Raw genomic sequence first — 25,308 nt, 5'->3', positions numbered from 1 at the left:
ACACACACACACTCTCTCTCATCTCAGTGTAAATGAGTTGTCAGGTGTGAAATGTAAGTGTGTTGTAGAATGTGAGAGTTATTTCAGCACTCTGCCAACCACAGCTTAGAGCGAAAAACCGCCAACATGTGAAGCAATTATGTATCGGTTCATGAGTTCAAAAGCAAACAGCCTAAACAATATATGCAATTTCTATATCAAAGCAATTAACCCTCTATGGTATGCATTATGATCTAACCATGAAATATTTCAAATAAGTTTTTATTACGTAGTTTCAATCATACAAACCAAAAAAAAAAGTTTTGGGGGAAATGTTGTACCACAATGGAAAATTATGATTTTCTTTTCTATTTAAATGCACCTTTCTTTTAGAAATTGGTAGATTTAGATACTTGGAACTCATACAAACCAAAAATAAGTAGATCCCCCATCGTTCCCTATAATTTGGCCAACTCATCCTCACTCTCATCCCATGGAAGAGCTAACTCTGCACTCTTCCTATTGCCCTTTCTGTAAAATACTGCTGTATTCATTTCATGTAAAGACAACATCATTTTGTTACTTATACATAAACACAACTAAACTACAATAAACACTTTAAATAAATAATTAATTGCAATCATATTGTTGATGCTACTATCTAGCATCAACAATATGATACTAGGTACATACAATTTTTTTTTTTTTTATGGTTATGTATGTGTGCTTGCATATACACAATTGTATGTATGTACCTGTATGTCTCATGCTTTCCTGTGTTAAATGATTGCAAATGGAATTTTGCTTGTTGACCAAAAAACAAATAAATATTTTGTTTTTTTTTGTTTTGTTTTCTATAAAAAAATCCCAATGGGGAAATACATTACTGCAATTCCACTGTGGCACAGCGTTGCCATATGGAAACATTAATATTTCCTCAATTTACAGTAAAACTAAGTTAGACAAAGTTGATTTTTGAATAACAAATATCTAATTTACTTATCAAAGATGCTGCAAAAAAATCCCCTTTGAGAAGAGATGTTCAGAAATGAGGTTAACCTCCTTAGATCTGGGACCGTTTTTGGGGATTTCCACATGGATTTGGATTCCCCAGATTAAAAAGCTTCCCATACTCACATACAGTGGTCTCTAAATACACAATGTTGTCTGAGCTGTAATAAACACCCCCAACAAGAGGCACTTTTTGATGTTTTGGTTATAAATTCATTTTAGAAAGTGTATAGGGGAGCGCGGGGCACAACCTAACATGGGGTTAGATGTAACACGCATGGTTTAACACTTTCCACACGTGCCAGAATGACGAAACTCAGTGTGTTTACTAGTTGCCATATCAACATTATTTAGAGAAAAAAGTGCGCCAAAATTAAAAAAAATCTTTGGAAGATATCCCTGAACATTTATTTAATCATAGCAAAAGTAAATTTCTTACTCAAGTTTAGTTTTCAGCTCTGTTTTTTGTGTTTATTTAAAATAAGACAAATCTGATATTATTGTAATCTTATATCTGTTATTTAACAGTTGAGATGATTCTTTAATGCTGATTTAACAGCAGAAGACACAAGCCAAGATTTAAATCCCAGTTGTGCAGATGTAACACTGCATTACAATGAGCCCCTATTAGAAATATGCCATTATATTCAATACTTTTATGAATTCTTTTGAGAAACCATGAGAAAAGGGTGAATAATGACTGAGAATTGATGTTTTAGCGATGTGTTTGTTGTCAAACTCAAAAATGAGTATATTTTTAATGATTCAAAAATGCCATTATTTTATTTTAAAAAGTTAATAATAGTATTTTGTTGACAAAATATTTTAGTTTGTCTTGGAATTTTGTTTTTTATTATATCAGGCAACATTTTAAGCTGTCATTTGGTCATGTTACAATGTACCCCACCTATGGGGCATGTTGTCACATTTCACTTCCATTCTTTCTGGGTAAATCAAGAAAAAAGTATTCAGTGTATTAATGAAACAAAACCCCATAATTGTACTAGACATGTGTACAATTAATGTTGGAAAAAAATAATACTCTGAACCCCAAGTGGATTTACACAAACGGATAAAGTCAAAAAGCGTTAGGTTGTGCCCCGCTCTCCCCCATCTCAGGCCGTGTGTTCTCTAGCACCCTGCAGACAGTTTGGGCTGTTTCCAGCATATGTCAGCAAACACTGGAAAAATTATTTTGTCTGTATCATGTTGTATGCAAGATTTATTCAAATGGATCTGAAGGGAGGAATATTACCTTTTTTATGTAATTCCCGCCTACCCAAATCTCTCCAATATACAAGTCTCCCCATATACAGTGGTATAAATGCAATAGCCCAGTGTCATTGAATTATTTTTTCCAGTGTTTGCTGACATATGCTGGAAACAGCCAAAACTGTTCGTAGGGTGCTAGAGCACACAGGGCCTGAGTTACACACTGTCAAAAGTGAATTTATAACCAAAAAAAATCAAAAAGTGCCTCTTTTTTGGCCCGTTTATTACAGCTCAGACAACATACACTCACCTAAAGGATTATTAGGAACGCCTGTTCAATTTCTCATGAATGCAATTATCTAATCAACCAATCACATGGCAGTTGCTTCAATGCATTTAGGGGTGTGGTCCTGGTCAAGACAATCTCCTGAACTCCAAACTGAATGTCAGAATGGGAAAGAAAGGGGATTTAAGCAATTTTGAGCGTGGCATGGTTGTTGGTGCCAGACGGGCCGGTCTGAGTATTTCACAATCTGCTCAGTTACTGGGATTTTCACACACAACCATTTCTAGGGTTTACAAAGAATGGTGTGAAAAGGGAAAAACATCCAGTATGCGGCAGTCCTGTGGGCGAAAATGCCTTGTTGATGCTAGAGGTCAGAGGAGAATGGGCCGACTGATTCAAGCTGATAGAAGAGCAACTTTGACTGAAATAACCACTCGTTACAACCGAGGTATGCAGCAAAGCATTTGTGAAGCCACAACACGCACAACCTTGAGGCGGATGGGCTACAACAGCAGAAGACCCCACCGGGTACCACTCATCTCCACTACAAATAGGAAAAAGAGGCTACAATTTGCACAAGCTCACCAAAATTGGACAGTTGAAGACTGGAAAAATGTTGCCTGGTCTGATGAGTCTCGATTTCTGTTGAGACATTCAGATGGTAGAGTCAGAATTTGGCGTAAACAGAATGAGAACATGGATCCATCATGCCTTGTTACCACTGTGCAGGCTGGTGGTGGTGGTGTAATGGTGTGGGGGATGTTTTCTTGGCACACTTTAGGCCCCTTAGTGCCAATTGGGCATTGTTTAAATGCCACGGCCTACCTGAGCATTGTTTCTGACCATGTCCATCCCTTTATGACCAGCATGTCCCCATCCTCTGATGGCTACTTCCAGCAGGATAATGCTCCATGTCACAAAGCTCCAATCATTTCAAATTGGTTTCTTGAACATGACAATGAGTTCACTGGACTAAAATGGCCCCCACAGTCACCATATCTCAACCCAATAGAGCATCTTTGGGATGTGGTGGAACGGGAGCTTCGTGCCCTGGATGTGCATCCCACAAATCTCCATCAACTGCGAGATGCTATCCTATCAATATGGGCCAACATTTCTAAAGAATGCTTTCAGCACCTTGTTGAATCAATGCCACGTAGAATTAAGGCAGTTCTGAAGGCGAAAGGGGGTCAAACGCAGTATTAGTATGTGTTCCTAATAATCCTTTAGGTGAGTGTATATTTAAATCTTTATCACTTTTACCAGTGTTTTATGTAACTTCAAAGGGTTTCCTGTCAAATGAAACCAAAATTGCGTATTTAGAGAACACTGTATGTGGGTATGGGAAGCTTTTCAATTTGGGTAGGCCAAATCCAGGCGGAAATGAGAGTAAAACTTTGTGTAAAACAAATGCCAAAGTAATGCAAAGTAGACACTCTAAGCTTTCAAATCCCATATATGAGGTCAGAGCTCCTCCACAGACATTTAAAATTTAAAGTATATACTTGAGGATGTCCCTTATCAGGGTCCTTGGAGTTTAAGAGGTTAATAAAGCCATTTCTTGACTTCAACAGGAGTCTTCTTCTTCTGTGTGATTCTGTGTCATTTAACTTATCATTGGCCACTTTAAGGCATGCCCTTTTAATTCCCATAGTGCAATATATTGTATTTTCTTCTGAATAACAAGGAAAAGAGTAGAAATTAAGTGTTGCCATATGGCAAAGCTGTACCATAAAGGGTTAAAGTGTGTGCTTAACTTAGCATAGTACCACTGGCTGAGTGAATGTTGATTGTTTATTATCAGAGTTCATCACCTCAGACACAGGAACGGTGAAGAACCCACAGTGATCTCTACCGCATCATACAGTCAATCGTGGCCTGTGGGAATTTAAGAAATAGTTCATCCTAAAATAACAAAATGACATTATTTACTCACCCTCATGGTTGTTTCTTCCATGGAAAAATGTTCAATCATACAATCAATAAAGCACACAGTGAAGCTGCAAAAATGTTTCTCAAGAAGAGATGAGAATAAATTCAACGAGAATAATTTATTCAAACCTCTTAAGCGGAGCTTATGTATCATCATATTCATCAATTATTGTACAGAATAGAAATATCTGATATTTATATATATATATATATATATATACTTTAATTCTGCATTCATTTCCATACACACACACACACACACACACACACACGCACACATACATATATATATATATATTCTTTGTTCCTATTTCCTTAAATATATTTTCAAATGAAATGGAGTTATGCTTTACTCCTATAAAACAACCACCACCGCCATCACAACACACACACATACACACACAGTCCGTGTTTGTGTGTATGTGTGTGTGATTGTGTAGGTTAAGAAGAACGCACTTAAGCAATATAAACGATGGGTTCTTTCATTGTGTTCTGATCTTTGGAAGACTGATTCTGCTTATGGTATTAAAAAGCTTACATACTTAATCCTTATATGGTTATTATTGGCGTTATGATGACTTTTTTTAGTGCTTAAAGTCAACACGAAAGAGTTTGCAACCCATTTTTCTTTCATAATGCGACATTTCCCGATTTAAAAAAGGACATTCAATGATAAAAATGTAAGGCAAGGCTTGCTTTTATCTATCGCAAATTGATTGGATGGTGAAAAGTGACTCTGATGGTTAAAAATAAGATCCAAAAAGGAAAATTACATTTGATAGGCATTTTTTGTTGTCTTTGGAATAGTATGCACTGGAAATGTGCATTAAAAAAAAGTAAATGGGGTCCATTCTGATTTCATGTTGACCTTAATCATCATATTATCAGATGAATCAAAGCCTGATACGTCATGATGCTAAAATATGCACGGTAGCCTCTTTTTTTATCAATATAATAATGTGGTATTACTAAAATTCATTACACCTTTTGATATCGTCATCCCAAAAAACAATGAAAGAAGTACATTCTCTGTGTGTCTCTGATTGCCTGAAGAAGTTTGCCCATCTGGCTTCAGCAGGGATGACAAACGTTTGCTCAGAACGACGGAGATGATGACTTTAGCTTTCACTCTGCGAGAGTGTTCGAGTATTTCATAGCACTTCTCCTTTGCAATCATCCCCATCTCTGTCCTTCAGTGGAAGTCTTTCCCTTTCATCCCAAGTGCTTTTTGTCAAACACATTCTTTCTTTCTTTCTTTCTATCTTCTAACTAGTTCTCTCTAATTCTCCTCTAGCTCTGAGTCGCATCATCTCTCATGCGTTCGTTCTGCCCTTCAGAAGAAACAGTGGAGACAGAGAAAGCAGAGGAGAGCCTAGGAAACATGGAAGGAAGGGGGAAAGGAAAAGAAAGGAGGCAGAGCATGAGGTAAGAAAAGAAAGTGCTTGATCATCTACAGACTAAGATGAAGAATTTGGCATTCAAAATGCAATTAAAGTTACATTAGTGTGCAGTATGTAATTATAGGGCACATGTCCGTTGTGCAATTTCTAATAAATGCTATGTTTAACAAAAGGAATGAGATGTAATTCAATTAATTGGATGATTTTTGTGGTCTTAAATGGAATAGGAAAAATCATAACTCAATGCAATAATAATAAACACTACCAGTCAAAGTTTTAGACACACTTGACTGAATTTGCGTTTCTCATGAATGCTTCAGTTTGTTTTCCAATTTTTTTTTTTTAAGTTTCGTTTTAGTGCAATAAAACACACACATGAAAACTCCAATAGGTTTTTAAAAGCATCTCAGGATTCACCTCACAAAATTGTTTGGGATTTAAGTTTTATTTAGTCACTTCATTACAGAAATATTCCATTTGTATAATATCATAGATTTCATACTTTCCTATAACTCTAAAATTAGGAAAAAGAGTACATGTCAAACCCTTTGACTGGTAGTGCAAAATAAAACATGTATACATGAAGGTCACAGTCTCAAGAAATGGATTTTGTGATTAAATTAAGTCTTCCTTACTTAACTAAACTTCATCTTAAGCATACAAAAACATTGAGGGCAGACTATTTGTTTATTGTCGAGTAAAGCTGCAGGCAGAATTATCCATGCAGAGCTAAATTTTTATGAAATGGTGGACCATTTTTAGAAAAACAAATGTAAAAGGCTTTTTTTCCAGTTTCGAAGTTTCAAAAACTAATCATTTCCCCCCTCACTACTTCTGTCTGGCTTGCTTTCTAATGTTCTTTTTCTTGTACATTAGGTCCTCTTCTAAATCTACCCTTCATTTCCTCTCCTTTTCTCATCTTCCTATCTCACCTGTCCGTAAGTCTCTTAAGCGCACGCTCAATGTTCATGCGATGTCCGACCCGACTCACACCCAGATCCAGGAAGTCCTCTTTTGTCAGAGATGGCAAGTGGGAGCCATCAATCTCGTTGTCGAGAAAACGTTCCCGGTGCTCTGCCAGATTCAGGTAAGTCAGCCAATCAGCAACATCATATTTGCTCCAGTAGGGGAGGGGCTTAGACACAAACGGCTGATTGGGTGGAAGCGGCGTTAAGGGCGGGTAGCCCATACAAGATGGCGAGGAGCCTCCAGACAGGTAGTTGGTAGGGGAGAGAGAGCGAGAGACCAGCGCAGGGTTAAGAGGAGCCACAGGAGATGGGAGCGGGAAGAGAGGAGAAGTTTGGGGGAAAAACTGGTCTGAATATTGATGGGCGACTCCCAGTGGGGGTGTCAAAGGGGATTGTATTTCATACAGAGAGCTGTAAAGCGGCGCAGATGGAAAGAGAGGGAGCGAGGATGGACGCGGAGGTCCAGGTTGCGGGTGGTCCGAGCAGGATATGAGGGGACTGGGTGCTCGGCGACGCTGAGTGTACGAATGAGATTCGGAACGTCGTAGCTCCGGCCCGGAGAACAGAAATTCTGAAGCTTTTCCGCGATACTTAGAGCGATGTTTCGGAGACAAGGGATAGGGGGAATAGGACGGAGAGAGCGGTGGATGAGAGAGAGAGGAAGGTGAGAGAGGTGCATGAGAGAGAGATATTGGAGAAATGGGAGGATGAGGTAACGATGGAGGAGAGAGGGGTGCGTGAGCCAGGGAAAGAGGAGAGAGGGGGGTATGGGGCAGCGACGGAGGGGACAATATACCATGAGGAAAAGAAATAGGAGAATTAGATGGTGTCCAGTCTTGGAGAGGGGCTGGAGCCGGGGTTGGGGTTAGAGGTAATGGGGTTGGGGTTGGGGTTAAGACTGGGGTTAGAGCTGATACAGGAAGAGGAGACGAAGGTACTGGGTTAGGGTTCAGAGCCACAGTGGGGCAGTTAGATGTTAAAGAGTTAGGGGGCAGGTTTGGAGAGAAGGGTCGTTGGAGAGACTGAACCGAAGCAGGGAGCAGAGGTGCACAGCCAGAGGGATCACCTGGAAACCTGAGAAAGAGAAAACAAAAGTGTGTAGATCAGAAAAAGAACAGTAATGCCAATTTCATTCAGACAAAGTTAGCGAAGTCAGTGAAAAAATTCACCACAGCAATGCGGTGGTGTCGCCAAAGATTGCTATATGGTTGCAAAAAGAGGTTTTAACTTGTTGGGTTGCAATGATTTGAGGTATCATTCATGTCCATAGCACAACAGTACTGGGATTTGTTTAAATTATTGTTTATTTGAAGAACTGGTTGTGCGTGTTAGTTTATCCAGACTGTTTTTGTCTATAATTGTGACTTCATTATCAATGCAGAAATTCTGGTCATTTCAAATGCTTCACAAACTTTTTTGATTGTGTGTCTTTGTTTTCACAGGACGTCTCACCTATGATTTGGCGGTGGTCCCTGACCCTGCCAGCCACCAAGCTGTTGAAGTTTACTGCTGAGCTCATTTATGATGCTGGCCTTAACGTTGGAGAGAGGAGAGTTCAGACGACGATCCATAAACGTTGGGATCTTCCCTGCAGCATCACCTCCTCTTCCCTGTTCTTGCTCCTCCTCTTCCCTTGACATGTACATGTTGGGAGCAGTGCTAGCCTGCCGCTGTAGCGGTGGTCCGGTTCGCCCATTCTGTGTGTGCACATGGTATTTTAACGTATTTTGAGTGTGTGTTTTTGTTAGTGGTGGGTTTGGAGGTTTGGATTTATGCATGTGCGGTTTATTTGTTTGTTTTTGAGTGAATTTATCGGTGTGAGAAAGAGACAATTCCAGGGATACTCTTTGGTCTCCTTTGAAACCATCCCCTACAATCCCGCTCTCCATGCTTTCTCTCCGTCTTCCTTCCCTCTCCTTCTCTAGGACTCCTTCTCGCTCCCTTCTTTCTGCAAAGTTTTCCATGTGGTGATCACTGCTGCTGTGACTATCCAGTTCCTCAATCCCAGAATCGACCACAGCCTCCGACCAATCCCGCCCCTTAAGTGCCGGAGGAAGTCGATCACCTGCTATACCTGGTGTACTTTCCAAAGGCATTGTTGTGGTGACGGTCATTACAGCTGCAGTTGCAGCCATGGTGGAATATGACAGAGAAGCATTAGTGTGGCCTTGGTGTGGGTAGAAAAGTGGAAGAGGTCGATGCAATGCCATAGGGTCAGATGAGGAGGCTGAGGCGGAAGGGGAACTCGAAGGAGGGAAAATCTGAGGAGAAGGAAGAGATGGGGAGAGAGCTGACTGAGTCAGATTGGCCACCTCACTGTCATAAGATGTAAGACTAGAAGTAGCAGAGTCTCCTGCTTGTGGCGAGGATAATGGTTGGGGTTGGCCAGTGTTTGGGTGCTGAGAATAGCCAGAGGGTTGAGACTGGGGAGGGTTTGCGGGGTTTGGAGGTATTTTATGACACAGCTGTGGATGGGGGACTGGAGGAGTTGGTGGGAAAAGATATGGATGTACCACAGCAGAAGGATGGACGGGTGTCTGCTGTGAGTCAGCATGCGTGTTGTCTGGTAGGGACATGGCATCTTGCGGGGGATTGGAAAGCGCTTGCAGGGACTGTTGGTCTTTGAGTGGCTGAGATCCTGACAGCTCCTTCTGTTGTTGTTGTTGATTATATTCTGTTGTTCCATGGGTGTCTATTTCCATTCCATTTGCAAACTGTATAGGGGGAGGTAGGGGCTCTGCAAACACAAACTCATCCTCCATATCCATAGATGGAGCAGGAGGTGGAAGCACCATCACTTCGCCACCCCCTCCAACCCCTAGATTTCCCCCTCTCTTCAAATCCTTCTCTCCCTCCTTTCCCATCCCACTCTCTATCGTCTTCTGTCCTCCCCTGTCATCCTGGGAATTACTGGTGGGACTTTTGTCAGATGTGCCGAGTTCACTCTCCTTATCTAAGTAGGATGGCCTGCGGGGAGGAGGCTTGGGTGGTATCCTCTTGTGCCCTTCTCTCTCTCTTTCCCGCAGGTAAGTGTGGTACTGATTGGCTCTGTTGTCCCTGTCCTGAAGGTGAGACGGGTACTGATTGGCTTGATTATCTGTAAACCGCACCTTTGGTGCCCCTCTTTCCTCTCTATCCATAAGGTTCTGTTCACTCCATTCCAAGCTCCCTGTCCCACCACCAGTCAATCGCAGCATCTGAGGAGACTGGGGGCGACTCTGTGGAACTGGCCCACCTGTTGTTGGAGAGGCACCACTAAGGTAGAGCGAGGTGTGCGATTGGTAGATGTAGAATGGAGGAACTGGCTTTTGGTTTGGAGGGGAGATCGCAGAAGGAAAAACTCCAGTGCTGGACAGCTGGCGACCGAATTGCCGATCCTCTCTACGTGTACGGTGGTCGTCTTTCAGCGCTCGCTCGCGTGCTGCCAGTGCAAGTCCAAGCGGGCTTGTTGGGTCTAGAACCTTCCCTGTTAACGGGTGGATAAAGGTAGTGGCTTGATGAGATGTAGCTGATGCGTACTGTGGCAACCCAAATGCAGGGGGCATGCTTAAGGCATCACCAGAGATCAATCCCTCATCGATAGATTTGGAAGGGCGCAAACGAGCGGAAGTGCTGGCCTCCAGTGGAGATTGAGCAGACTCCTTCTCATCTAACATGTCCTCCTCAGAGGAGTAGTAGAATGAGGCGCTTCTCCGGCGGGAATCACGGAAGCGTTCACGTTCCCGCTGTGCTGTGCTCCTGCCCAGTGTTTCCAGTTTTGACGGGATATTAGGTGGTGGAGGTGGAGTGGGCGTAGGAGCCATGACTGGGTTTTGAGGCTTTGCCTCTTCCTGCTCTTCATTCATCTCAGGAGACAGTTCTGTATCCTCACTGCTTGCACGGCTACTGTGCCCAGAGCTGCTGGTAGATGGCGCTTTAACAATAATCGTTGGGATGGAAATGGAACTTTTTTCCAATTTTTCTTTGCCTGTCGTCTCCTCCACTTTGCGCTGCTTCACCAACAGCCCCTTCCCACCTTGTCGACTTGCCATCTTGGCCATCGTTGGCCCTTGGTTCCGCTGTGTGGTGGACTGTTTGGCGCCCACATCAGAGGGAGGTGTTGCGTTGCTATAGCCACGCCTCAGGCCACCCATTCTTGCTCCTCCCATCTTGCTGGTATCAGTTTCAGCCTGTAAAACACAATATTTCTAAGAATTAATACTCTTTATTGTGGAAATATTTGTCCAGGAAAAGACAAGAAAGAACCATGCATATGACGGATGCCACCTCTTGGGACCTTTGGCCTATGGTATCAAGCTCTTACCCTGCGGTTGGGCGGGACCCTGTGCTGTGTCTGGCTGTGAGGCAGGTGGTGTGATGGAGGCAGAGGAGGGACAGCATAAAAATGTGTTGGTGCTGCTCTCCTGTCTGTGTGGCCACCGGCAGACAGGGGCGGCTCAGGCGCTGAGGTGTCAGGTGGAGGGGGAATGTCCTCTGGTCCAGGCACAGAAAGACTACGGGACAGCTTCATAGTAGGAGGATGGAGATGTACCCTCTCCTCCTCTGTAACTCCTTTGGACAGAACACAGTTAAAGGGTTAGTTCACCCAAAAAGGAAAATTCTGTCATTAATTACTTACCCTCATGTCGTTCGACACCCGTCAGACCTCCGTTCATCTTCGGAACAGAAATTTAGATATTTTAGTTGAAATCTGATGGCTCTGAAAGGCCTCCATTGGCTCAATGGCACTCTACACTCTCAAGACCCTTAAAAGGTACTAAAGACGTCGTTACAAAGTCCATCTCACTACAGTGGTTCTAAAATAACTTTATGAATCAGCGACAATAGATTTTGTGCGCAAAAAAACCCCTAAATAACGACTTACATAGTGATGACGATTTCAAAACAAAGCATCATGAAGCTTCGAAGCGTTATGAATCACTGAGTCGATTCAGCGGTTTGAATCGCCAAATTTCAGCAGTTTGGCGGTTTGACACGCGATCCGAATCATCATTCGGCTCAGTGATTCATAACGCTTCGAAGCTTCATGATGCTTTGTTTTGAAATCGTCATCACTATGTAAGTCGTTATTTAGGGTTTTTTTGCGCACAAAAACTATTGTCGCCGATTCATAAAGTTATTTTAGAACCACTGTAGTGAGATGGACTTTGTAACGACGTCTTTAGTGCCTTTTAAGGGTCTTGAGAGTGAACCGTGCCATTGAGCCAATGGAGGACTTTCAGAGGCATCAGATTTCAACTAAAATATCTTCATTTCTGTTCCGAAGATGAACAGAGGTCTTACGGGTGTCGAATGACATGAGGGTAAGTAATTAATGATAGAATTTTCATTTTTGGGTGAACTAACCCTTTAAATAAAGTGTCAATCAAACTAAAGAGATGGTTTCAAAATCTGCTGCATTTAAACTCACCCATGGATTTCTGACGCATCATCATAGCACGCTGAGTTGAATGGCCTGATGAAAACTGGGCTTGGTTATAACCATACCCAGACCCTGATGGCATCACGCCAACACCTGATTGTTCAAAAGTTTGCTGTGAACAAAGAGTAGAGACTGAATATTTAGCACATTTCCTGCCTCAGTGAAAAATGGATTACAGCACTTTATTCACACATTAACTGCTTTTTTCAGCACCTGCAATACAGAGGTTGCTACACTCTTACACTTATTACCAGGTGAAAAGCCTTACTAACAGCTTTTTAACACCTAAGATTAGGCTAGCAAATGTAAATGGTCATTTGTAGCAATATACTACAAAGAACCCCTTTCTTCAACCAAAACTACCGAGTTTTAAAGCTGTGTACTGTTTTTTGAAGCTTATCTTGTAGCTCATTTTCCCAATGAGTAGCGGATGGTTCACCGATTTGAGTCATGCACAGCAGTCTTTTTACGTCGAAATATTTAGCTATGTGCTGCTGTTCATTACAATGTTTTTTAAGTTGTTTATGCTGGTGATAAATGACTAAAGATATCATCAGTAGCTTCACCTTTAAGTAACTTCCACTTTTTCAAATGAGTAGCTTGACTGTATTTGAGTAGCTTGCAACTTGACAAACTCCCTTCAAAAGTAGCTTCCTCAACACTGTCGAATCACTGTAAATCAGGACAGAGATAATGAAACAGGGATGTTACCTCATTAGCGTTAAAGCCCTTGTTTCGTTCCTTCTTGCCCCCATGACCTCTGTGACCCTGAGAGTCTGATGTGCTAATTGTCTGCTGAGCAGCGGCTAGAATCTCGTCCAGCTTATCTGGAGAACGAAAGGAACATCATTCATGCTATAAATCATGAAAACAAATGTATTGCCTTTTGGTCTTTTTATAACAGACTGTCAGACTGAAGGTGAAGCCATATGGATCAAATAATATACATGAAACTGTGATATATATATAAAGAGAAATGTATAACAGGAGATTCATATGAAAAGATTTCATAATGAAAAGGAAGATTTCTTACTAAGGGCCATTTGATAGACGCTCTTCTTCTTTTCTGGAGCTTGAGAGCCCTCTGTATGATCTGAGCAAAGAGAAAAAAAATCACATACAAAAAATTACAGACAGAGACCGCTACACATGTATCTGATCATAATGATCCTAATAAACAGCTTACAAGGCACATTCAAACATGCCAGAGAAAATGTGTGATTCAATGAATTGCTCTTAAAGGGGAGGTCTAATGCTATTTCATGCATTCTGACTTATTTACACTGTTAAAGCAGCACTAGGTAACTTTTCAACCTTTATAATATATTTTCAAGACTCTTGTGATGATACATCGACTTACAATAGGTTGAATGACACGTCTGCCATAGCCTGACGGGGTCTGTATCGTTTTTAATCGTACTTTTAAACTTCGGGTTTCGGGTAGTAACCCGAGAAAAAAAAGAACTACAAAATTCGACTGCTTTACGGCATATACGTCACTTCCACCACCACCCCCACTTCCTTAAATTCGGACGTGCGAGCCCAACTATCATTTGTTTGCCGAATGTTATAGTCATGGCTCTTTAGCTCCGCCCTCTGCACGCCTCCACAAGCTCGGCTGTTTTCTGAAAGAATCGGTACAGCGTATCTATCTTTTATACATCTGACAAAACAAAAGACTCTTCAGAGATATGAAGGATGCAACACTACTCTATAGATCCTCAAGATTAACATGAGATTGTCAGAAATTGTGTGTTATGTACACTTTAAATGCCTCCCATATGATAATCATCCCAACTAGAGCCAATCACAGTAAACATTTCATCACCGTCATGCATTTGATAACTGACATCCACATTCCCATTAAAGCAAAAACAAAAGATAAATCAAATCACCTGGCTTCTTCCATGACGAGGCAGCTGTGACAGAAAGTGAGTAATGTTACATACGCAATACCTTTTCACAAGTGCACACTTTACTGATGACCACTAGTTATTTCTGTTTCATTATTTTAAATGATTCCCTTGTAACACTATTAACACTCATTAACACCCATCAAGTAGTTTTCTCAAGTTTGCAATCTATTTTGAGTTGTCATGGTAACAAACTGAGAAGACAACTGACAGCCAACAAACATTATGACGTCTTTTCATGACAAGAAAAACCTTTTATAACTAATAAATGTGAATCACATACTATTACTATCACCAACAGGCTAATAGATTCATATCCTTGAAACGTTTTATGTGAGAAGACAAATTACTGAAATAACTTTCAACATTTTGATGCGATTAACAGTTAATTTCACACTCTAAAAAATGCTGGGTTAAAAATAACCCAAGGTGGGTTGAAAATGGACTAACCCAGCAATTGGGTTGTTTTAACCCAGCGATTTGGTTGTTTTAAGCAAACATTTAACCCAACCGCTGGGTTAAAACAACCCAATTGCTGGTTAGTTGGGTTATTTTTAACCCAGCATTTTTTAGAGTGCATGAAACATCAAACAAATATATTTCATTCTTAAATCAGAAAAAAAATTGAAATTATTTTTGCTTAAAGGAACACTCATTTTCCATCTCCCCTAGAGTTAAACAGTTGAGTTTTACCATTTTCGAATTCATTCAGCCGATCTTCGGGTCTGGCGGTAGCACCGTTAGCATAGCTTAGCATAGATCATTGAATCTGATTAGACCGTTAGCATCTCACTCAAAAAAGTGACAAGAGCTTCAATATTTGTCCTATTTAAAACTTGACTCGTTGACTCGACTAGTTACATCGTGTAGTAAGACCGACGGAAAATGAAAAGTTGCGATTTTCTTGGCCGATATGGCTAGGAACTATACTTTCATTCCTGCGTAATAATCGAGGAACTTTGAGCCGTTCCATGAGTGCAGCGGCGCAATGATATTACACAGTGCCTGAAAATATAAAACTTCGTAACTTTTAATTTTCGAAAAATGAAAAAAAAAAAAATGCAAACTTTTCATTTTTTCTGTCGGTCTTTAGTACACAATGTAACTACAGAAGAGTCAAGTTTTAAACAGGAAAAATATCGAAACTCTTTGGTCATTTTTGAGCGAGATGCTAACGGTCTAATCAGATTCAATGATCTATGCTAAGCTAAAAGTGCTACTGCCAGACCCAGAGATCGACTGAATTGGTTCGAAAACGGTAAAACTCAACGGTTTAACTCTAAAAAATTGTTTTGAAAAAGGTTCCTTTAACAATGAAACCTGTTTTAAGTTTCATTTTGGTTTTTCATTAAATGTATAACGCACTTTAATTTGTTTTTAAAAGTAAAGTATTTATACATTATGGTTGTGAAATGCAAATATCATAAAAAAAACTTGCATTAATAAGAATCTAATGACAGTCACTGATGAGAATAGCATGAGAAGCACGAGAAACATTACAACAACAAAAATGTGTTAAATTGGGAGATTGCACAGACCTTTCTCCACTGTGTGCAAAGAAGAGAGAAAAACAAACAAATTATCAGTCAAAAAAGATGACAATGCATGATAAGTTCTAGGCTAAAACTGCGTAATATGCGATATGTATGTAAGGTGAGGAGTGTTTGTAAGATTGTACCCATCTCCTCCAGTTCTGAAGTCATGGATTTGGAGCGCAGAGCTATAGCCGGAGGGGTCAGCCGCTTGCTTTGCTGGGGAACTAAAGGTAAGGAGAGAGCGCTGTTATCAAATCAAAAGCTGGCTGCAATGCCATTCATTCATACTCCCACAGACAAATCCACAGTAAAAAACAGACCCTGACCTTTCTTCTTAGGCATTTCCTCCATCTCAGGATTTCGTGCAACCATGACGACCTTCACCATCAGACTGTTCCCGCCCTGGCGAATCATGTTCACCACCTGCCTGTGACCCACCTTCACCACATTGATTCCATTCACCTGTGAGAATACAGCCACGATGACCACACTCTGAATCAATAGTTACATAAAGGGACAGTTCACCCAAAAAATTAGAATTCAGTCATTAATTCCTCACCATCATGTCACTCCAAACCAGTAAGACTTTCGCTCATCTTCAGAACACAAATCAAGATATTTTTGATTAAATCTGAGAGTTCTCTGTCCCTCGATTGACCTCAACACAACGAACACTGACGTTTCAAAAAGGTCATAAAGAGATTGTAAAACTAATCCATATGAATTCAGCGGTTTAGTCAACATTTTCTGAAGAGACTCTATATATAATGAACAGGCTGAATTTAGGCTTTTATTCACATATAAACATTCATCAACACACACATCAATTGAGGTAAGCAGCACGTTTGAGCTTCAGCAAGAACCAATGAGGTTCATTCTCGTGTTACGCAGCACATTTGAGCTTCTGCATGAACCAATGAGGTTCATTCTCGTGTTACGCAGCACATTTGAGCTTCAGCAAGAACCAATGAGGTTCATTCTCGTGTTACGCAGCACATTTGAGCTTCTGCAAGAACCAATGAGGTTCATTCTCGTGTTACGCAGAACATTTGAGCTTCTGCAAGAACCAATGAGGTTCATTCTCGTGTTACGCAGCACGTTTGAGCTTCTGCATGAACCAATGAGGTTCATTCTCGTGTTACGCAGCACATTTGAGCTTCTGCATGAACCAATGAGGTTCATTCTCGTGTTACGCAGCACATTTGAGTTTCTGCAAGAACCAATGAGGTTCATTCTCGTGTTACGCAGCACATTTGAGCTTCTGCATGAACCAATGAGGTTCATTCTCGTGTTACGCAGCACATTTGAGTTTCTGCAAGAACCAATGAGGTTCATTCTCGTGTTACGCAGCACATTTGAGCTTCTGCATGAACCAATGAGGTTCATTCTCGTGTTACACAGCACATTTGAGCTTCTGCATGAACCAATGAGGTTCATTCTCGTGTTACACAGCACATTTGAGCTTCTGCATGAACCAATAAGGTTCATTCTCGTGTTACACAGCACATTTGAGCTTCTGCATGAACCAATGAGGTTCATTCTCGTGTTACGCAGCACATTTGAGCTTCTGCATGAACCAATGAGGTTCATTCTCGTGTTACGCAGCACATTTGAGCTTCTGCATGAACCAATGAGGTTCATTCTCGTGTTACGCAGCACATTTGAGTTTCTGCAAGAACCAATGAGGTTCATTCTCGTGTTACGCAGCACATTTGAGTTTCTGCAAGAACCAATGAGGTTCATTCTCGTGTTACGCAGCACATTTGAGTTTCTGCAAGAACCAATGAGGTTCATTCTCGTGTTACGCCGCACATTTGAGCTTCTGCATGAACCAATGAGGTTCATTCTCGTGTTACGCAGCACATTTGAGCTTCTGCATGAACCAATGAGGTTCATTCTCGTGTTACGCAGCACATTTGAGCTTCTGCATGAACCAATGAGGTTCATTCTCGTGTTACGCAGCACATTTGAGCTTCTGCATGAACCAATGAGGTTCATTCTCGTGTTACGCAGCACATTTGAGCTTCTGCAAGAACCAATGAGGTTCATTCTCGTGTTACGCAGCACATTTGAGCTTCTGCATGAACCAATGAGGTTCATTCTCGTGTTACGCAGCACATTTGAGTTTCTGCAAGAACCAATGAGGTTCATTCTCGTGTTACGCAGCACATTTGAGTTTCTGCAAGAACCAATGAGGTTCATTCTCGTGTTACGCAGCACATTTGAGCTTCTGCATGAACCAATGAGGTTCATTCTCGTGTTACGCAGCACATTTGAGCTTCTGCATGAACCAATGAGGTTCATTCTCGTGTTACGCAGCACATTTGAGCTTCTGCATGAACCAATGAGGTTCATTCTCGTGTTACGCAGCACATTTGAGCTTCTGCATGAACCAATGAGGTTCATTCTCGTGTTACGCAGCACATTTGAGCTTCTGCATGAACCAATGAGGTTCATTCTCGTGTTACGCAGCACATTTGAGCTTCTGCAAGAACCAATGAGGTTCATTCTCGTGTTACGCAGCACATTTGAGCTTCTGCATGAACCAATGAGGTTCCGCAAGAGGTTTGTTCTCGTGCACCAAGCAGGTTCGGTTGAGCTTCTGTTTATGTTCGCTGATCAATGTTTATATGTGAATAAAAGCCTAAATTAAATCTGTTTAATAAAGCGATCATTCAGAAAATTTGGACTAAACCACTCAATTCATAAGGATTAGTTTTACAATCCGTCCTTCGGATGAGACGTTAAACTGAGGTCCTGACTCTCTGTGGTCATTAAAAATCCCAGGATGTCCTTCGATAAAGAGTAGGGGTGTAACCCCGGCATCCTGGCCAAAGTTTGCCCATTGGCCCCTGTCCATCATGGCCTCATAATTATCCCCATATTATATATATATATATATATATATATATATATATATATATATATATATATATATATATATATATATATATATATATATATATATATATATATATATATATATTCGTTCTGGCGCAATATGGCTGCCGTCGCATCATCCAGGTGGTGCTGCAAATTGGTGGTGGTTGAGGAGATTCCCCCTTCTATATGTAAAGCGCTTTGAGTGCCTAGAAAAGCGCTATATAAATGTAACAAATTATTAATTATTATTACAATCACTTTATGAACTTTTTGAAGTGTCACAATCAGTGTTGCCAACTCTCGCGAGACAAATAAGCAACCGCAGCTTCAAAAACAAGCCCAAAACAAGCCCAATATTATTATATTATTTATTATCATCAATATTATTTATAATAAATAATTTTTTTATCAATAAATGAGCCTGCAACATATTAAACTGAAACCTCTCAGAGTTTGAAAAGCAAAAACAGATGTGATTTTACAAAAATCATCAAATTGCAATAAAGGACACACAATATCCTCCGATCAGCTGTGAACAGAAGAGGTTTGAAGAGTGAAATGGAGGCCAATTATGGTAACCCATAGTCGGAGTTAGTGCACACATATTAGGGGCAGTGAATAGTGAACACACACACTGCAAACCGTGAAAAAGACAAGCCCTGCATCTCATTGTGCACACTATCTGCCCTAAATAGTACTGAAAATTACTAATGTCACACTATTTAGGATGAATAGTGTGCACATTGGGACACAAGCACTAGAGCGCTGCAATATAGCCACATATTTAAAATAAAATAAATTCGAACCATACCTACTGTTATTATTAGTAGACTTGTTTTTTTATAATAGCCTGTAATTTTAAATACATTACAAAAATATTTTTTTTATTAAATTAGGTGCCTCTCGTCCCTCTTTCCTCTCCATCTCTGCTTGTGCTATTGTTTGTAAAAATGTATACGTCTATTTAAGTCTACTAACCATCATTACGTGCATTTATAACGTCACATGCCTGCACGTTGAACGCGATTTTTCTTCAATGAAGGGGAGAAGGAGGCGGGATATAAAAGGATGGATTACTACAGCACTTGTATCATTGCACTGATTGGCTATTAGCTGTGAGAAGACAGTGTCAGTCAATGTATTGGACAAAACAGCGACCATGAATGTAAAGAAACGAAGTTGCTTATTATATTTTCCTAACAAGCAACCACATTTTTTAAAATAAGCCCAAAAAACCGCAACCCGCGACTCGTGATTTTTTAACGCGACTTGCCAAAAAAAGAAGCCCAAAGTCGCGTGTTATATATGCGGACTTGGCAACTATGGTCACAATTGCGTAGCTGTCAATAGAGGGAAAGAAATCTTTCAGATTTCATCATAAAGATCTTTATTTGTGTTCTGAAGTCTCTGAAGGAAAATGAGAGTGAGTCATTTATGACAGAATAAAAAATTCTGGATGAATTAACCCTTTAAGATATATTGTAAGATATACAACTGTTTAAAAGTTTAGGGTCAGTAAGTTTTATTTTCAAAGAAATAAATAATCTTATTTAGTAAGGATTCTTTAAATGGATCAAAAGTGACAGAAAATACATTTATAATGTTACAAAAGATATTTATTTCAAACAAATGCTGTTCTATTCATCAAATAAACCTGTAAAAATGTATTATGGTTTTCACAAAAATATATAATACAGTATTTTATAGTATATAATAATAATAATAATAAAATAATATATTAAAAAAGCAAAACGGCCGATTTCAACATTGATAATAATCAGCAAATCATCATATCAGATGAAGACTGGAGTAATGATGCTGAAAATTCAGCTTTGCATCGCAGGAATAAATTCCATTTTTAAATATTTTCAAATAGAAAATGGTTCATTTAAATTGCAATAATCTTTAGAATATTTATTTTTGCTGTATTTTTGATCAAATAAATGTAGCCTCGTGAGCATAAGAGACTTCTTTCAAAAACCGACCCCAAACTTTCTACCTCATTATTCAGTGCGAGTGACTTTCACAGCACATTGTTTTTAAATAAAATTATATTTCACAATTATATAAGAAAGGAAATACAAGAGAGAGAAACACAAGTGGGCGTCTTAAGCATTATCATCAGACTTGTTTCAAAATGATTCACACTCCAAATTAACCAGCCGGGAACCGTGAGGTGAAGGTGTTTGCTAACAGGCCGAAGCGTCTGGAGATGCATCAATAAAAATATACATTTTGCAATACCAAATACTCAAGATGGCATATACAGAGAACACAAGATCCACATCCCCTTCTCCTACAGAATCAAATTAAAGTCAGTAACACAAGTATCGCAGTGAGGCTTATCACCTCAGTGTAGGTGTTAAGATTTGTTCAGTCTAAGGTTTAACACCTCACAGACAAGAGACTATACCGCTAAACTAGTTTTGGCTTTGCGTTCAGCCTGCAATCTGTATTTATGTAATGTTCTGTGGCTCTTTATCTAATAAAAAGCGTGAATTAAGTGTCTGAAACATCTCTTTGCTGACCTCGATCAGGAAGTCACCCATCCGTAGACCGGACCGCCACGCGACGCCCCCCTCGTCGACAGACTCGAGGTACTGCAGAGCAGGAAAGGCTGGAGTCGGGCTAAACTCCTCGACAGGAGTCTGGGCTAGAGATCATAGATCATAATCACAGATGAGATCCGTCTATGTCATGTTGTGCTCTGTTATCAAACCAGAAAAGAGCTCGCTGATGTCCATCACTCACCTTTGGCCCCTCGGAGCACAAACCCGAAGCCTTCATTGTCTTTTTTCTGCAGAAGTACCGTTTTCTCCTTTATGATGTAGTCACTGTCAGAGAGAAAAGACAGAGGTGTTTTGAAGCTCAAATGAAAGACAGATCATTTTAACCAAGGGCCAGATTTACTAAAAAAGGCCAAATTAGTGCGAGTGCAATCCTAAAAAAGCGCAGACGGGAGTGGAAAGTTCTGCGCGTGAACTACTGACCACACGCAAATTAAAGCACACAGACGCAGCCGGATCATTTCCATAATGATCAACACAATCTAGCAGTCACCATCTGGTTTAAAGGGATAGTTCACCTGTTGTCTGTCAGTCTTATAATGCATGTGAATGGTAACAAAATCTATGAGAGTACAAAAAACATGCACAGACAAATCCAAATTAAACCCTGCAGCTCGTGACGACACATTGATATCTTAAGACACGAAACGATCGGTGTGTGCGAGAAACCCAACAGTATTTATATAATTGTTTTCCCTTTAATACGGCCTTGAGCGTGCGATCACTTCAGACGCGTGAGGTCTGTACACGGAGAAAGATGCGAGGGAAGCCATTCATTCCGTTGTGGCACCGCTGCCGAATATCCAGAAGTTAAAGCCGGAACTAGAACAATCTTTGCTGAGTTTTGTTGGTGGCCATGATGTTATGGCCCTCCTCCCCACAGGGTTCGGGAAAAGTTTGATTTTCCACCTTGCTCCGTTAGCGGCTGAAGCCCTATTCGGACGGTAATTGTTTCTCGTGGGGTCGGAGGTATTGTCATCATTTACAGGGGCTAGTCTGTGATTTTATTGCCGTCCGTCTCCCACCACCGCGTAAAAATCCCCGACCGAATGACCTCCTGCTTTAGACAAACACCAAGGTCGTGTGGTCATTTAATTGCCGTCCGAATCCACATCTCTGAGTTTTCAAGAATATATCACTTCAAAATTCACTGTTTATATCCTTTTTGACCCCTGCAGAGCACCGTACGGTTGCGCTTTGCTGTTATTTGGATGCATTTCTAGACTTGTATTTCTTTAAATGCTGGCAAGTATTTACAAGAGCAATACATTTCATCACCGCTCAAAAAATAAAAAGAAGAAAAGCAGGTAAACTTTTGAATTGGGCCGTTATTTATGGCATAATTTAATCTTATCATACCAAGCATATGACATTTTATTTACAGCATACAATCATGTTACGGACCACGTGAGCAGCGCGTTACCGAACACAAAACTCTCCACTCCACCGTGAATAAATCTGAGGTTATTTTTACGGACTTCCATGTGAGAAAGAGAGGAGAACGGCGCATGACATACGTCACGACCAAATGTTAGCGATTGGTTATGGCAGATCCAGAGTGACTCAGGGAAGGTCCAATAGTTTTAAACTTCAACAGAGTACCCATGAAGCTTCGAAGCGTTATGAATCAGTGAGTCGATTCAGCAGTTTGGATCGATTCATGATTCGACTTGCTGATTCATAACGCTTCGAAGCTTCATGATGCTGTGTTTTGAAATCGGTCATCACTATATAAGTAGTTATTTAGGGTTTTTTTGCGCACAAAAACTATTCTCGTCGCTTCATAAAGTTATTGTAGAACCACTGTAGTGAGATGGACTTTGTAACGACGTCTTTAGTACCTTTTAAGGGTCTTGAGAGTGTAAAGTGCCATTGAGCCAATGGAGGCCTTTCAGAGGCATCAGATTTCAACTAAAATATCTTCATTTGTGTTCTGAAGATGAACGGAGGTCTTACGGGTGTCGAACGACATGAGGGTGAGTAATTAATGACAGAATTTTCATTTTTGGGTGAACTAACCCCTTAACATTAGTTAATAAAAATACAGCTGTTCATTGTTAGTTAAAGGGGCACTTCAGCGCTGGGAAGATGAATGTGTATTTAAACTGGGTCATTTATGTAGTAGAAATGTGAAATTATTTTTGAATTTGGTGCCTTCTAGACTGAGAAAAGACAGAAAATGTATTTTTGTCTCATGTGGATGAAAGACAACAACTCCCAGAATGCACCTGCTTCGCTGCCCTACGAGGCCACTCCCAAAGCCACGGCTACTGGTTATCACTTGCCCACCGCGGCACCGCCCCAACGCCGTTTTGATATTCATAGTAATAAAATAATTTTGTTCAGTAAGAGAATAAACACTACAGTTAAAAACTGAACGTGTCTTTTCAATAACGTGTGAGTGAGCCGAACGAAAGTCACGTCACAGACGCAAAAGGAGTCAGATTTCATTCATCACGAGAGAAGAGCTGAGCAGAGCTGAGGTAAGAGCGGCTGTCATTCCCAGCACATGTCCAGTCTGAGGCGTTATCAGATCATGCCTATGGAAGCTTAAATTTCATAGGAATTCATTGAAAAGTTGAAACACTCACTTTGCTCTGCACCGCTCCGTTATTAATGCCCGAGCCGTGCGCATTTACATTCTGTGAGTGAGATCCTTCCCTGTGGGCGGGTTGATAACATGCGGAACTAACTCCTGTAGTCTCTAGCCTCTGGCCAAAAATCCTCCAATGACGCAAAATGACGATATTTGCATCATCGGAGGATTTTTTCCAGAAATAAAATGCATAATTCTCTCGTCTCAAGGGGGATATGAGGGGGGAAAGTACGATAATTTGAATATACTACTGGGTTTCTACTGATCCAAAGCTTAATGCACTGAAGTAACCCTTTAATGTCAGCTCAGGTCTTTGAAATTATATTAACAGATAAAACTTTTGATTTTAATAATGTATTAGTAAATGTTGAAATTAACATAAACAGTTAATAAAGGTATTTTCATTAATAGTGAACATGTGAACTAATATAGTTCACCAATGTTAACTAATGAAACCTTATTCTAAAGTGTTACCAATACATTTTGTACTAAAATGACTATATATAGACATAAAACTAATAAAAATGACAAAAACACAACAAAACTTGAATTTTTGTCATTTTAAACACTTGAATAAATACAGAATATAACATTAAAAACTTCAATAAAACAATATTTCCTGAAAAATAAATATACCAACATGTATTTGAAATACATATATTTTATGCTATGTATACTTAAAATACATTTACATATTTGTGTATACTAAACTGGTATACTTAAAGTCTGCTAAATTAGAAAAATGTTATCTGCAATTTTATCTGCAAATAGTGCTGAGGTCCAACTAAAAATATACTTAAGTAAATATGATTGTGCTAAAGTGGAACTATATACTTTAGGTACAATAGGTACATCTTGCATTTAAAGACTGATATTATACAGTGATGATACTATACTATATAACACATTTTAGGCTTAATATTAAGAAATGTGCATTGCATATAATATCTATATCAGTAAGTCTCAAGCGATATGTCAGTAAATGATAATGGGTTTGTACTAGTATACTTAGCATAAAATAAACGCATTTAAAATACATTTTGGTATTTTTTTGGGGTTTTTAATAAACAACTACACTAGTATATTAATGATACTAAAATAACACAGTTCTGAATTCATAGCAAGCATGTAGATCTTCTTGAATCAGCAGAAAACGAGTTACAGCATAAAGTGGTCAAGCTGTGGCTGCTAAACCAGTTCAAATCCAGCTTTCGTTAGCTATTGACCAGCTTGGACCGGTTTGAAACCAGCTACCTTAAGCTCAAAAATCAAAAGATTCAGAAATGTCATATATGTTGGATTTACAGTAGCACTGATGATGTTAGTAACTATGGTGTTTTGGCGGACACTATGGTTACCATGGTGAACGTATGGGGGTTTGTAGAAGTGTGTTCAGAGCAAAGACGATGACAGTTACAGACTGGCATTGTGTTTTGTCAGCTCAGCTCTGTTATTTTGAACATTGTTAGTTCTTTGTTAGGTCATTGTATCTTTGTTTTGCTGAATTAACGTTACAATGGCAGGCACAACGTAAAGCCTGTACTCTTATCAGCTTGCTAAAGAATTAACATATTGATCAGCTGCAGCAAATGCAGATTCTAACA

General features: G+C 40.0%; 1 protein-coding gene across 1 annotated transcript in view; it reads right to left on the bottom strand.

Annotated features, from left to right (window-relative positions):
• Window positions 1-5,572: 5,572 nt before the first annotated feature.
• Window positions 5,573-25,308, bottom strand: part of LOC307120017 (SH3 and multiple ankyrin repeat domains protein 1) — a gene marked incomplete at its 5' end in the record, with an annotated part of 72,054 nt that continues 52,318 nt past the window's right edge. The window contains 11 exons of the mRNA XM_079806845.1: window positions 5,573-5,792; window positions 6,753-7,862; window positions 8,241-10,957; window positions 11,092-11,339; window positions 12,199-12,322; window positions 12,922-13,037; window positions 13,244-13,303; window positions 15,802-15,882; window positions 15,985-16,120; window positions 21,070-21,194; window positions 21,293-21,375. Of these exons, the coding sequence (XP_079662971.1) occupies window positions 5,711-5,792; window positions 6,753-7,862; window positions 8,241-10,957; window positions 11,092-11,339; window positions 12,199-12,322; window positions 12,922-13,037; window positions 13,244-13,303; window positions 15,802-15,882; window positions 15,985-16,120; window positions 21,070-21,194; window positions 21,293-21,375 (4,882 nt within the window). The remainder of the gene's footprint in view (window positions 5,793-6,752; window positions 7,863-8,240; window positions 10,958-11,091; window positions 11,340-12,198; window positions 12,323-12,921; window positions 13,038-13,243; window positions 13,304-15,801; window positions 15,883-15,984; window positions 16,121-21,069; window positions 21,195-21,292; window positions 21,376-25,308) is intronic.

Source organism: Gobio gobio, assembly GCF_949357685.1.
Source record: "Gobio gobio genome assembly, chromosome: 23".
NCBI lineage: Eukaryota > Metazoa > Chordata > Actinopteri > Cypriniformes > Gobionidae > Gobio > Gobio gobio.
The sequence above is the reverse complement of the archived record's forward strand: the minus strand, read 5'-3'. Positions and strand labels throughout refer to the sequence as shown.